Raw genomic sequence first — 15,283 nt, 5'->3', positions numbered from 1 at the left:
AGCTGGGGGTGCGCTGAGGATAGCGGGGGTCCCCCAGCCTCCCCCCAGCCCCCCCAAATCCCCCCTCCCCCGAGGGGTGCTGCGGCCGGGGGCTGCTGCCATCACCCACCTTCCTCCTCCTCCTCCTCCTCCTCAGAGCATCCTGACAAAGGGCCGCCCCCCCGCGCACCACGCGTGTCCCGCACCTCCCCCCGCCCCGCCTCCCCCCGCACCCCCCGGGATCGCAACCCCACCAACAAACAGGGGGGACCCCCAAATCTCCACACCCAAAGCCAGCGCTGCTGCTCCCGCCAGCCCTGTTTATTGTGCAATTAACGGGGTTCATATTAACGAGCGTTAATGAGCCCTTACCTTGGCAGGGGCTAATTACAATTTCATAAAGAAATTAATTACAGCTTTGCTCCCCCAACCCAAACCTCTGCGTTTTAGGGGTAGCAGACCCCCCCCTGCCCCCCCCAGTTTTGGGGTGAGGGTTTCGTGGGGTGCAGGACTCCAGGACAGGAGCGTGATCCCAAAAATTCAAAAATTCAAACAGCTGGAGCCTTGAACTCGGCTTTTGGGGGACACCCCCCCACTCCAGAGCCCCCCTGGACCTTTAGGGGCGTCAGGAAAAACCTTAAAAAAAAATAAATAAAAAGAGAAAAATAAAGGTTTTTCTCACCTTTGGAATATTTTGGGGGGAAAAGGCGATCCCGAGTATCACCCAGATGCTCCCCCAAACCCGGACCCCATGGGTGACCCCCCCCAAGTTTTCTGTCCTGCCCCCCCCCCCTCAGGTGCACCCAAACCACCAGGGGGTCCCCAAGGTGATCCCTGAGCTGATCCACCCCCAAATTCCCGGGGTGCTCCCCCAAATTCCCGGGGTGCTCTGCCCCCCACTCACCGCCCCCCCTCAGCAGTGCCCCAGGCTGGGGGGGTCCCCACGGGCAGGGGGGGCACGGCCAGGCCAGGCTCAGGGTGCCCCCCCCCTGCAGGACCCCCCGACTCCTGCTCAGCGCCGAGCTCCTGGGAAAAGGGGAATTAAAAACATATATATATCAGAATTGGGGGGCGCCTCCCAATAATAACAACCCCCTCCCAATAATAAATCAATTTAATTATTAAATTAATTCCAACCTCAAGCAGGAAAATCCCCCACCAGCACCCCAAATTATAGGGGGGTTGTTAGTCAGTTTTGGGGCCTCCCCTCAATAATAATTAATTTTTTTTTAAATATTAATTCCCACCTGAAAAATGAGAATAAAAATCCCCCAAAGGCCACTTTATAGGGGGTCCGTTTTTAGGTTCCTCCTCAAATAATAATTCATTTCAATTTTGATTATTAAATTAATTCTAAGCTGAAAAATATCAAGAAAAATCCCATGAGCCTCCCCAAACCCCAACATTATAGGGGAGCTTGGAGATGGAGGGTCAATTTTGGGGTCCCCATATGCTGGAGGTCAATTTTGGGATGTTTCCCGCAATAATTACATTTATTGTTAATCTTAAACTGAATTCCAAGCTAAAACTCAGCAGAAATTGGAAGAAATCTGTCCCCCCCTCCATGGAGCCATCCCCAACCAGTCCCCCGAAATTCCAGTTCTAAGGGGGTTTGGAGCCCAGGAGTCACTTTTGGGGTGCCCCACAAAAACCTATGGACTAAAACAGAATTATTGATTCCAAGATGAAAAACGGCAACAAAATCCCACATCATTTTGGGGGGAGGGGGAGTTTGAGGGGTCAGTTTTGGGGTCCCTTTCTGGCAGCCCCACAGCAGTGGCTGTTTCAGGGGTTTAGGGGCAGGTTTAGGTCAGGTTTAGGGTCAGTTTTGGGGTCTCACCTGGCAGTCCTGCAGCACGCCCCGCAGCAGGCAAATGTTTCAGGGGTTCAGGGTCAGTTTTGGGGGCAGGTTTAGGGTCAGTTTTGGGGTCTCACCTGGCAGTCCTGCAGCACGCCCCGCAGCAGGCGGATGTTTCTGGGGTTCAGGGTCAGGTTTAGGGTCGGTTTTGGGGTGTCACCTGGCAGTCCTGCAGCACGCCCCGCAGCAGGCGGATGTTTCAGGGGTTCAGGGTCAGGTTTAGGGTCAGTTTTGGGGTCTCACCTGGCAGTCCTGCAGCACGCCCCACAGCAGGCGGATGTTTCAGGGGTTCAGGGTCAGGTTTAGGTCAGGTTTAGGGTCGGTTTTGGGGTCTCACCTGGCCGTCCTGCAGCACGCGGATGTTTTAGGGGTTCAGGGTCAGTTTAGGGTCAGTTCAGGGTCAGTTTTGGGGTGTCACCTGGCAGTCCTGCAGCACGCGGATGTTTTAGGGGTTCAGGGTCAGTTTAGGGTCAGTTCAGGGTCAGTTTTGGGGTCTCACCTGGCAGTCCTGCAGCAGGCAGATGTTTCAGGGGTTCAGGTTCAGGTTTAGGTCAGGTTTAGGGTCGGTTTTGGGGTCTCACCTGGCAGTCCTGCAGCACGCCCCGCAGCAGGCGGATGTTTCAGGGGTTCAGGGTCAGTTTTGGGGGGAGGTTTAGGGTCAGTTTTGGGGTCTCACCTGGCAGTCCTGCAGCACGCCCCGCAGCAGGCGGATGTACTGCGCCGCCGCCCGCAGCGTGTCCGCCTTGTTGGGCCGGCGGTCCCGCGGCACCAGCGGCACCAGGCTCCGCAGCTGGGAGAAGCCACTGTTGAGGTTCCGGATCTGCGGGACACAGAGACCCCAAAGGGACCCCAGTCACAGATCCCCATTAGAGACCAAGGGGGGACCCCCAGGTTACCCCAAGAACCCCGAGTTAGACCAGGATCCCCCCCAGGATCAAACTGGGATCTCTCAAGATTAAACTGGGAGCACCCCCAGGGTTGAACTGGGCTCAGCAGGATTAAACCAGGCCCGCCCATAACAAAAATCGGGGTCCCCTCCCGAATTGAATCCCACCCTGGGGTTGAACTGTCCCCCGAGGATTAACGTGGGTCCCTCACAGAACCAGACTGGGGTCTCCAGGATTAAACTGGGACTTTTAACTGGAATTAAGCTGGGCTCACCAGGACTAAACCGGGCTCAGCCACAATTAAACCGACACCTCAGAATTAAACTGACCTGCCCAACACAGAATTAAGCCGGGCCCTGCTAAACTCAGCCGGGACCCCAGGTTAAACCCACCCCTCAAACACCAAGTGCCCCCGATGTGGCCCAGCCCGGGGCGGTTTGGGGGTCCAGCGGGTTCGGGGGTCACTCACCCTCTCCCTCTCCTTGGCGTTGGCCGCCTGCCGCCGCTCCAGCACCTCGGCCGGGTCGCCCGTGGGCTCGTAGCCCCCCGAGGGGCCGCGCCGCAGGCGGGCGATGGTGGCCGGCCGGGGCAGGGGCCCGAAGCGCTGCCTCAGCAGCCCCTCCAGCACCTCGGGGGGCGGCGTGGGCTGCAGGACCCCCGGGACCCCCGAGGGCTGCGGGACCCCCGGGACCCCCGAGGGCTGCGGGACCCCTGAGGGCTCCAAGGGTTCCAGGACCCCCGAGGGCTCCAAGGACTCCCGGACCCCCGAGGGCTGTGGGACCCCTGGAGGATCTGGGTCCCTTGAGGGCTCCAGGACCCCCAAAACCCCTGAGAGCTCCAAGGGGTCCAGGACCCCCGATGGCTTTGGGACCCCCAAGGGCTCCAGGACCCCTGGAGGATCTGGGTCCCTTGAGGGCTCTGGGACCCCCAAAACCCCCGAGGGCTCCAAGGGCTGCTGGACCCCCGGAACCCCTGAGGGCTCTGGGACCCCCAGAGGATCTGGGTCCCTTGAGGGCTCCGGGGCCCCCAAAACCCCCGAGGGCTGCAGGACCCCTGAGGGCTCCAAGGGCTCCAGGACCCCCGAGGGCTGCAAGACCCCCGATGGCTTTTGGACCCCCGAGACCCCCGATGGCTTTGGGACCCCCGAGGGCTCCAGGGCCTGCGGCCGCCCCCCAGCCCTGCTGGCCTCACCCATCCCACGGAAGGGCCGAAGCTGCACCCCCTGAGCTGACTCCAAAAAGGAGAAACTGAGGGGAAAAGGCGCTTAAATAGCCGAGAGCAAACGAGGCACAGGTGGGACCCGTTTGGGCCTGACGAGCTCCGGCTGTGCCTCGGTTTCCTCACACACTGTCCCGGCCTGGTACCCCCAAAATCCTGATCCCTGGCTGCGCCTCAGTTTTCTTATCCACCGTTACAAAATCCTGATCCCTGGCTGTGCCTCAGTTTCCTTATCCATCGTTCCAAAATCCTGATCCCTGGCTCTGCCTCAGTTTCCTTATCCATTATCCCAAATTCCTGATCCCTGGCTGTGCCTCAGTTTCCCCATTCATCATCCCAAAATCCTGATCCCTGGCTGTGCCTCAGTTTCCTTATCCCAAAATCCTGATCCCTGGCTGTGCCTCAGTTTCCCCATCCATCATCCCAAATTCCTGATCCCTGGCTGTGCCTCAGTTTCCTTATCCCAAAATCCTGATCCCTGGCTGTGCCTCAGCTATCCCCTCTCGCAGTCCCACCCTGTTATCCAGGGTGAGCCCCCACAAGGCCCCCCAGAACGGGCTGAGGGATGTCTGGGGTCGGGGCGGGCTCCTGGATTGGCTCCGGAGGGGAGAGGGATGAGTTTGGGAGCACTTTTGGGTGGAAAAGCCGGCAGAAGAGGTTCCGCCGCGCCGGGCCCGGCTCGGCAGGTGGCACTGTTAGTCCCCGACACGCTGCAGAACTCGGGGAGGCTGGAAATAAAAATGCCAAACCGCCCTTTTTCCGCCAAAAAAGTCAGGTCGCTCCGGGTTATCCGCCCTCCCCGAGCCCTCCGGGGCTCGTCCCGGTGCTCCCGGGGCACCCGGGGGCTCCAGCGGCTGCTCCGAGGTGCGCGGGGCACGGACTGTGCAGGGCTGGGGCTGCCCTGCCTCAGTTTCCCCAAGCCTGCAAGCACCTGCACACATCCCCAGCCGCTCCGGGATCCTGGAGGTTCCTGCCGAGTGCAGAGCAGACTCTAAAGAAATCCAAACATGACCCTAAAATGAGAGGCACCTGGGAGTTGAGGTTTTTCCTAAGAACTTAGGAAAAACCCAATTTTCCTCTCTTTAATGCTCCGTAATGAGCTTCCCTGTCCCGCAGCGGGCTCTGGATAATCCCATTATCCCTGCCCCGGTCTGGGCATAATTCTGGTGTCTGACAAATTAATCTGAGGGCAGGGAGGTGTAAAGTCACCCCAAAAACGGCTCCGTGCCCAGCTGCCCACCATTTGGGGTTTTAAGGGGTCGCAGTTATTAGTGACCTCATTTTGGGGGTCGCAGTTATTGGGATTTGGGGTTATTAAGGGACACACTTATTAGGGGTCACGGTGAATAGGGTTTGGGGTTATTAGCTGTTTTAGGGGTTCCAATAATTAGCATTTGGGGTTTTTAGGGATCGTGGTTTTAAGGGGTCACAGTTGTTAGGGCTCACATTTTTCATGGGTCGCTATTTTTTGTTATTAGGGACCTCATTTCTCAGGGGTTGTGTTTTGGGGCGCTGTGCTGGGAATTTTCCCACCCCTCCAAGCTCAGTTTTCCCTCCCGATTCCCCTCTCGGAGCTCGGGCAGGGCTGGAGCAGCTCCCAGCCCCCCGTCCCAGGGTGCTCCCTAAATCCAGGGGTCTCTGCCCCCCACCCACCCACCCCGACGCCCGTGACCCATCGAGGAGGTGACATTTGACACCCAGACTGGAAAGGGACCCGCGGCTTTCCACTTTCGTGCTGGGGTGGCCTGGGAAGGTCAGGGAAGGGCAGGGAAAGGGGACGGTGCCAGGGCTAATCTGGGCCCGGGGCAGCTGTTGGCACAGGATTAAACCCAGTCTTTCCTGGCACGGTCCCAAATGCCCCGGGAGTGTTTGGTCCCTGCCAGCCTCGTGCCAGCCTCGTGGTGCCCAGATAAAATAATAAAATATTTTATGGGGAGTAAAATATTCCAAGGGTCCCAAACGGCCTGGGAGTGTTCCGTCTCTGCCAGGGCTGCCAGCCTCGTGGTGCCCGGATGAAATGATAAAATACCTTATGGAGTAAAATATTCCAATGGGATTTATGGAGACGTGGCAACGCCTGTGGCCTCTTCCTCCTCTCCATCCTCCTCCTCATCTTCCACGTGCTGCCAGGCACATTCCAGGGCACCTGCTCTGCTGGCATGTGTCCTGGCACCTCGGGCATGGTTCACAGCCTGCTCCCTGAGCTCCCCAAGGGCCCAGCTGCGTTGGCACCGGGATCCCCATCCCGTTTCCAGCAGGTTCTGGGTGCCCAGGGGTGGGAAATGCGGGAGAGCAGGTATCCACGTGGACAGGGGGACTCCTGGAAAACTTTTGTCCTGTCCCTAAAGCCACGAGATGCTCTCTCCTGCTGCTGTCCGTGCTGCTGGTGGCATCAGCACCGCAGTATCCCGGTGCCCTGACGTGAGACAGAGACATCTCTCCTGCCTCAGTTTCCCCAGCTCACCCAGACGGGTGTAGGAATATTTAGGAGGGAATTCCAGAGGCCGCTTTTGCCCCTAAACCCAGCCCTGGGGTTGATGCTGTAGGATTTGTGGTCTGGTTCCCAGTGCAATGCCTGGGGGTCCAAGGGACACTCTGGGGACATCCTGGGGGACATCCCGGTGACATCGCCATCCTGCCGCAGCCCTCCTTGTGAAGGGATTATTTATCCCCGTTTTGTGCTGAAGCGCAGGGGTGGGAGCTGGGCCGGGAATTGTCCCGGCCACCCGCGCAGGTTCCCGGGGGTCCCGGTCTCGCCCCGCCACACCCGGGTTATCCCTCGGGCGGGAGGCACAATAAAGGGATTTATTGGCGGGGCATCGCTTGGATCCCCTCCGCCCCACCCATCATCCCGGGGAGATTTTAAACAATCCTGGCTTGGTTAAATCCAAAAAACGACAAAAATCCCACCGGGGCCGGCGGGAGGGAGTAAATCCGGGACAAGCAGCGATGCTCCGGCGCTCATCTCCCACCACGCAGCGCTCGCTTTTCCCGGATTTTCTCGCTCCCGGAGGTTCCCGGGAAGGGGACCCAGGGCCGGCGGGCCGGGGCCGCTGCTGCCCGGCCGGAGAGGGGAACAAAGGCGGCTCTGTCCGTGCGGGTGAAGGAGCCTTTGTGCCCGTGAGCCGCGGGCGGCACAGGGGCGATCCCAGCCCGGAGCAGCCCGGTCCGGGTTCCCCGTCCGACAGCAGAGGAATTTTCGGAGATAAAAGCAGTTTCCATGGGATGAAGGCGCTGCCAAAGCCCTGTCGTGAGGCAGGTGGATGCGGGGACAGCTCGGGGTGGGGGTCCCCTGTGCCAGGGTCCGGGTGAGCCCTGGGCTGACACCGGTGGCCATGTGCCCTGGGAATGGGGTGGGATGGGATGGGGACAGGGATCAGGATGGGGACAGGGATGGGACCAAGGCTGGAGCTCAGCCTTGCCCTGCCAGCTCACACAGCACTCAACCAAGGGTTGAGCTCAGCACCTGGATGAAGATTTAGGTCTGGTCTTAACCTTTAGCCCATCCAGGTGGTGCCTAAATCCAGCCTGGAGCCTGCTGCTCCCAAATCTGGGCTTTACTCCTCTCAAGCCCATCCCTGTGTATGATGGGAAAACCTGGGGCTGCAGCTCCATCCTCCTCCTCCCTGACAGCAATTCCTGCCTTTCCCATCCCAGATAACCCTGCTGGGCCCTCCGAGCTGGATGATCTCCGTTAGAATTAATAAATGAATCGACCTTAACCCTCTTTGCCCGGCGGCTCCTCTCCAGCAGCAGGGACAGGGGCCCTGCGTGCCCACGGTCACGTAGGGATGGACCCACGGAGCCACGCGGTGTGGGAGGAGCCAGGCAGCTCTTTCCCCCCTTTTTTATCCCCCATCCCTGTTTTTGGGGTTCTCCAGGACTCCCCGAGCTCCTCCTGAGCACGGGAGCCGCCGCTGCCGCCGTGGCAGATGCTGCAGATCCCAATTAAGCCTTTGCCGGGTCAGAGCCATGGGGGAGGCCACGTGTGCCTGTGCCACGTGTGTCCTCACACGCAGCGCACATTTGCACACGCATGAGGAGACTCCAGCAGGCCTCGTTCCACCTCGGGGCTCCCAGCCCCTCGCGCGCATCCATCCCACCCCAGCGGGGGCTTCTCCATTTATTTCCCATCTAGGGAGGGGAAGGAGACAGAGCTCCTCAGTCAGACTCCGCACTGGGACTGGGCCCGGGGACAGGCGAGGTCACCCCCAGCCATGCAGGGCTGATCCATGATCTGGCTGCTCCTTCTTGCCGTGCCCGGGGGTGGCGAGCGGAGGGGTCCGGAGCAGAGGGGGGCTCCGTGGGGCTGCCAGGGTGGGGCAGGAGCAGCCCAGACCTTCCACAGAGCATCTCAGCCCAGACAGCTCCGTCACTCCCATGCCAGGGCTGCGGGATTACAGCGCTGCTGCTCAAATCCCGTCTTCATCCGCGCCGTGCCCAGCCAATGACCTCGGCGCTGGCACGCAGGGCCTTCCTCCGCAGGGACCCGAGATGATAAAGCCCTCCCAGACCCCGCTCGGCGCGGCGAGCGCTTGCTCTCTGTCTCAGCAAACCACCCTGGATGCTCCGAGGATGATGTCCACGCACACGGAGCACGGGATGGACGAGGAGAGCTTTGCCCAGGTAAGGAAGGGGATTTTCACCCTGGCTTCGGGGTCGGGAGGGAGTTTGTGCTCCCTGCGCCTGGACTGGACCTGCGGTGGATGGAGCACAAAGGGGTGAGAGGGGAGCAGCTCTGGGTGTCAAGGGGTGGCGGGATGGGTGCTGGGGAATAGCTGATGGCAGGGTGGAGGGCAGCTCTTGCTCAAAATCTCCGGCCTCGACCGGGTGAGGGGATGTTGGAGCAAGGTGGGATGTAACATTTGGGGTGGTTTTCTGCCTGTCAGAGTGACTTGGTGGAGATACGTGTGACTGGGGCCTTTGAGCCGTGATCGTTCTGCCAGGGAGCGAGGGAGACGCTGCCTGTGATGAGCAGGGGTCGGGGAGAGCCCACTCTGCTCCTGTATCCCAGAGAGAGCTCTGGGCTGCACCCAGGAACCCTTCTGGACGTGGGGGTCTGGGGGTTTCCATCCTTCCCTGCCCCCAGCAGCGCCGTGCCTTGGGCTGGGATTTGGGAGGGGCAGCAGGGGGGCTCCCAGCCCCTCGCCCCCTCTTCCCCGTGCCTCACCCAGACCCCAGGATGGGCTGGCAGGAACATCCACCCGCACGTGGCTTTGCCACGCTGGTGTGGACGCTGCCAGGACAGCACAGGACTGAGGGGAGGGATTCTGTCCCGCCGTGTGCCCGTGCCTTCCCCAAATCCGAGTTCTGGGCGATTTCCTGCCGTGGGGTGGGAAGGATTTCACGGGGTCGGTGCAAGCTGGACGTGGCTGTGGCACAGGAGCCCCAGGGTGGTTATCCTACCCCACGAGACCCCCGGATCCGGCTTGCCCACACCCACAGTGCTGGGAGAAAGGATGAGGCAGAGGGGAGGGAAAAGCCCCCGGCACCGAGCCCGGTGCTGCTCGTGTCCCTGCTCCACTTTGGTGGCACCAGGGACGTGGCACGTCCCACGCCGTGCCCACGGAAAGTGCCCCAGGGATGCAGGAGAAACCTCCCCTTTCCGCTGGGATTGGGAAAGTGCTGCACATGGCAGTTGCTCATGCCAGGGCACAGTGACTCAGGGTCCTGCGTCCTGACCGGGACTTTTGACCTCGGAGCCGTGCCAGCTTTGGTGGCACCTGGCACGGCCCCTCTGGGATGCGGGATGGTCCTCAGCTCTCCCTGCCTTTGGCCCTGCTGGCTTTTGGGGACACCTTGTTCTTGCCACAGCTCCTGCCAGCTCCAGCATCCAGGCTTTGGGTACTGGACTGGGACTTTTGGGGCCTTCCTGGGATGTTTGGGACTTTCCTGGGACTTTTGGGACCTTCCTGGGATGCTGAGGACAGTGTGGCTCCTGGAAATGGAAGGGGCCAGACATCTCCTCTCACTGTGGTGTCACGGGGCCGATCCCGTGAAGCATCCCATGGATCAGGAGATGTTTGATGGAGCTGGCGGGCTCCTGCACAGCTGGATGAGCTGGCACTGCCCCGAGGGAGGTCTGGTCAGGCCAAGGTCATCTTCACTGTGTGGTGATTCAGGAGGAGGCAACAGGACATGCAGGGCAGGAACTGGGAGTGGAGGGGGAAAAGGGGACGTGCCAGAGCGGAGCGTCCCCCTGCAGAGTCCCCCTGGGCAGAGGGGCTGCCTGGGGGTGGAGACTGAGGGTGGAGGGTCACCATCCCCAGTGGACAGTGGCCACCACAAGGGGATGGTGGCCACAAGCGAGGAATGGTGACCATCACTGGAGGCAGATGGTTGTCACTGACAGAGTGACCGTCACTAATGGAGGGTGGCCAGCACCACTCCAGGGTGGCCACCACCAGTCAAGGATGGCCATGGCCAGTGGGAGGTGGCTTCCACCCCCTGTCCCCTTCTGGCACAGGTCTAGTGACCCCCGTGCCCACCCGCTCTGGGTGCCACCACCCAGCCAAACCCCCCTGGGGCACCTCCTGGCCTGGCTGGTGGCTTTGGGGTCACTCAGGGCTGGGGAGCGAGGGAGGAGCTGGAGCAGTGTGTCAGCGACACGTGAGGACGCTAAAATTAGGCGGCTCCAGCTAATCTAATTTAATCTCCCCTTTTCCTTCCGTCCGTTCCCCGGGGATTAGCCCGACCAGCGGGGTGGGCAGCCAGGCTGTGGGGCAGCCCCAGGGACACCCAGCCCGACCCCCGGGGAACCCCTCGGGCTGTTCTGGAGAGGGACTGTGGGGGTGACCCTGGGGAGCGGCGGGGCTTTGGGACGGGCTGGATGAGACCTGCGGAGCAGCAGCCGCAGGATGGACGGGAGGATGGGCTCCCACCACCCGCAGGGCGGGCAGGGCACGGTCCCCGCTCCCTCGCCCGTCCCGGGAAAGGCTGTTTCACCGGGGAAAGGCTGTTTCACCGGGGAAAGGCTGTTTCACCGGGGAAAAGCTGTTTGTTTCGCCGGGGAAAGGCTGTTTGTTTCGCCGGGGAAAGGCTGTTTCACCGGGGAAAGGCTGTTTCACCGGGGAAAGGCTGTTTCACCGGGGAAAAGCTGTTTGTTTCGCCGGGGAAAGGCTGTTTCACCGGGGAAAGGCTGTTTGTTTCGCCGGGGAAAGGCTGTTCCGCCCGGCTCAGCCCGGGTCACACGCTGCCGAGGACAGAAAAGTTCTCGGACCGGTTTTCCGCTCCCGGCCCGGCTCCGGCTTTCCGGTGCTTGGGTGGCGGGGGCGAAGCCAGCAGCCGGTCACCGGTGTCACGACGGGCCCGTGGGGATGCGAGCGCCCGCGTCCGATGGAAACTCGCTGGAAACTATGCGGAGCGGTGCTGAGCCGTGAATCACCGGGCAGGTGATCCCCGATGAGCTCACGGAGCTCCTGGAGCGGCTCCAGCTGCTCCGCGCTGCTTCCCGGCTCCTCTGTGCCCACCCGTGCCTCAGTTTCCCCAGTAGAAAAGTGGGTTATGAGCCCTCAGGGTCTCCTGGGGGTCTCCGGGAGCAGCGGCTTGGCTGGTCCCAGGCTCCAGGCTGCTCCAGCCCTGCTCTGGCCGCTGGGCACGGCTCTTCCTCCCGCTGCCACGTTGTTATTACTGCACCACTCGTCCTTAAGGAATCACATGAGAGAAATTAGAGCTGGTTCCATCTCCAATCCCTACAATCAGCTGCTTCCTTTTCCTAAGGAACGCGGTGTTAAATGCCGATAGATTATTACGAGCCCGTGTGGGGTCAGGAAGCAGCTGAGATGCCTTGAAAGGATTTCCATTTGGGAGCTTTATTCCATGAAAGGAATTCCAAAACCAACTGAAAAACCTCAAATTTTTTTAAAAAATTACTTTATTTAGAGGAGCTGGCTGGGCAGAGCCCAGCTCCTCCTGTCTTTCCTTGACTAGGGTGTTATCTGGCAAATCAATGGAGTCTCGGGGAATGTTTTCCCTGAATAAACTGATTTTACGGGACAGAAGGATGAGACAGCTCCCTCATTTTGCACAGACAGTCGCTTCCTTCATCCAGCCAGGCCGGCGGCAGATGGGGAAGGCGGACAGATGTGTCCAGCTATTTTAAGGCTCAAACGCTGCTTTAATTTCAACATGACCACAGAGAATTTGCCTTTTTAGGGGTAAAAAAAAAAAAAAAAAAAAAAAGCTGGATCAGAGGGTGAATTGAAATGTAGGGCCAGAGACAGAGATTAATGGAATATCCTGAGTTGGAAGAGATCCACAAGGATCATTGAGTCCAAATCCTAAAATGCATCAGGTCACGATCTGGGAATGCCTGACAGATGGCTGGTGGGTCCGGCAGGACTGGATCCTGCGGGAAAAGGCGTCTGGTAGCAGCACTGCCTCGCCCCTGGCTTTGCTTGCTTCTCCCCCTCTTTTCTTTGAAACGGAGTTGCAGCTCCTCGAGCAAAAGCAGCAAACGATGCAAACGGCCGCGCAGAAAGGGCTCCCGAGAGGGCGAAGGCGAGGGGAGCGGGGCGCTCGGGAGGTTGGGAAAGCGGCGGAGCGGGCAGACGGGTTGGGTAACTCCTGCCCCGGGCTGCCGGGACCGGCTCTGCTGGCAGCGGCAGCGGGAGCCGCTCCGGAGGGCCACGACGTGCCGCGGCCCTCGTAGGGCTCCGGGCATCGACGCCCGGCTGCGGCCCGCGGACGTCCAGAGGGAGCCGGGATGGAGCAGGGATGGAGCAGGGATGGAGCAGGGATGGAGCGGGGATGGAGCAGGGAGGGAGCAAGGATGGAGCAGGGATGGAGCAGGGATGGAGCAAGGACGGAGCAGGGATGGAGCCCGGGATGGAGCAGGGAGGGAGCAAGGATGGAGCAGGGATGGAGCAGGGATGGAGCAAGGACGGAGCAGGGATGGAGCCCGGGATGGAGCAGGGATGGAGCAGGGATGGAGCAGGGATGGAGCAGGGATGGAGCAGGGATGGAGCCCGGGATGGAGCAGGGATGGAGCAGGGATGGAGCCCGGGATGGAGCGGGGATGGGGCAGGGATGGAGCAGGGATGGAGCAGGGATGGAGCAGGGATGGAGCCGGGATGGAGCGGGGATGGAGCAGGGATGGAGCGGGGATGGAGCAGGATGGAGCAGGGATGGAGCGGGGATGGAGCAGGGATGGAGCAGGGATGGAGCAAGGATGGAGCAGGGATGGAGCAGGGATGGAGCAGGGATGGAGCAAGGACGGAGCAGGGATGGAGCAGGGACGGAGAAGGGATGGAGCCGGGATGGAGCAGGCATGGAGCAGGGATGGAGCAGGGACGGAGAAGGGATGGAGCCGGGATGGAGCAGGGATGGAGCAGGGATGGAGCGGGGATGGAGCAGGGATGGAGCAGGGACGGAGCAGGGACGGAGCAGGGACGGAGCAGGGATGGAGCAGGGATGGAGCAGGGACGGAGCAGGGACCGAGCAGGGACAGAGCAGGGATGGAGCAGGGACGGAGAAGGGATGGAGCCGGGATGGAGCAAGGATGGAGCAGGGATGGAGCAGGGATGGAGCAGGGATGGAGCCGGGATGGAGCAGGGATGGAGCCGGGATGGAGCAGGGATGGAGGCGAGAGGAAGGCGGGGAGCTGGAGGCAGGGCCCAGCCGCGGCGATGCTCCCAAACGCCGCTTCCCGAGGCTTTGGGGGCAGCCCCGGCGTCCGTGGCCGTGCACGGGCAGCGGGACACGCGGGAGGCGCGGCGGGCGCCACGGGCCGCGGTGATGGATGCGACATGACGGGTGCACAGGGCCCAGCACGCTCACACGCATGTGACAGCCACGGCTGCGGCACAGCGGGGCGGAGCGGCGGCTGCGGGGACGGCCACGGACACACGGACACACGGACACGGCCACGGACACAGCCACGGACACACAGACACATGGACACACGGACACACAGACATACGGACATGGCCACGGACACACGGACACGGCCATGGACACAGCCACTGACACACAGACACAGCCACGGACACATGGGCACAGCCACGGACACATGGACACAGCCACAGACACAGCCACGGACACACAGACATAGCCACGGACACAGTCACAGACACACGGACACACAGACGGGGCCACAGACACACAGACACTGCCATGGCCACATAGACACAGCCATGGACACATGGACACAGTCACAGACACACGGATACATGGACACGGCCACGGACACACAGGCACACAGCCACGGCCACGGACACAGACACGGACACACGGACATGGACTGCAGGGACAGACATGGACACACACAGGCTGCAGGCACGGCCACGTGGGCTGTGGGGACACACACACCAGATGCGGGGACAGACACACGGGCTGCAGGACAGACAGACACACGGGCTGCACGACAGACAGACACACGGACTGCGGGACAGACAGACACATGGGCTGCGGGCACAGCCACGCGGGCTGCGGCACACGTGTGACACACCCCAAGTGCAGCCCCCCCGGGACACCCTCACTGCACCCCCCCAGTGCAGCCCTGATGCACCCCCAGTACACCCCCAACCTCCAGTGTCCCCCCGTGCACCTCCAGTGGGACCCCCCGGGGCAGCCCCCCCAATGCACCCCCCGTGCACCTCCCCAGTACAAACCAGTGCAGGACCCCAGAACACACCCAGCACACCCCAATTCACCCCCCGGTGCAACCCCAACCTCCCTAAAGCACTCCCGAGGCAACCCCAGTACCCCCCAATGCACCCCCAGTGCCCCCCCAGTGCCCTCCCAGTGCCCACCCAGTGTCCCCCCAGTGCAAACCCAGTGCACCCCCAGTGCCCCTCCAGTGCCCTCCCAGTGCCCACCCAGTGCCCCCCCAGTGCAAACCCAATGCACCCCCAGTGCCCCCCCAGTGCCCACCCAATGCACCCCCGGTGCCCTCTCACTGCCCACCCAGTGCCCTCCCAGTGCCCACCCAGTGCCCCCCCAGTGCAAACCCAGTGCACCCCCAGTGCCCCCCCGGTGCCCCCCCAGTGCTCCCCCATTGTCCCCCCGTGCACCCCCAGTACCCTCAATGTTCCCCTCAATGTCCCCCCGGTGCCCACCGAATGCACCCCCAGTGTCCCTCCAGTATCCCCCAATGTCCCCCCAGTATCACCCCCATGAACCCCCAGTGTCGCCCTGGTATGACCCCACTGTCCCCCCATTGTGCCCCCAGTGTCCCCCCAGTATGGCACCAATGTCCCCCCAGTATGACCTCACTGTCCGCCAATGCCCCCCCCAGTATCACTCCAGTGTCCCCCCAGTAACACCCCAGTACCCCCACAGTATCACCCCATTGTCCACCCGGTGTCCCCCCCAGTATGGCACCAATGTCCCCCCAGTATCA

The 15,283-nt window shown here is 61.4% G+C and overlaps 1 protein-coding gene across 1 annotated transcript; it reads right to left on the bottom strand.

Moving 5' to 3' along the window:
• Window positions 1-879: 879 nt before the first annotated feature.
• Window positions 880-6,124, bottom strand: FIGLA (folliculogenesis specific bHLH transcription factor). Its single transcript, XM_077789203.1, has 5 exons — window positions 5,972-6,124; window positions 3,194-3,397; window positions 2,514-2,657; window positions 2,337-2,345; window positions 880-1,005 (listed from the first exon to the last, which is right to left on the bottom strand). The coding sequence occupies exons 1-5, from the start codon at window positions 6,122-6,124 to the stop codon at window positions 880-882; spliced, it is 636 nt and encodes a 211-aa protein (XP_077645329.1).
• Window positions 6,125-15,283: the final 9,159 nt, after the last annotated feature.

Source organism: Lonchura striata, chromosome 32, assembly GCF_046129695.1.
Source record: "Lonchura striata isolate bLonStr1 chromosome 32, bLonStr1.mat, whole genome shotgun sequence".
Lineage (NCBI taxonomy): Eukaryota > Metazoa > Chordata > Aves > Passeriformes > Estrildidae > Lonchura > Lonchura striata.
This window is presented reverse-complemented; position numbering and strand designations above follow the sequence as displayed.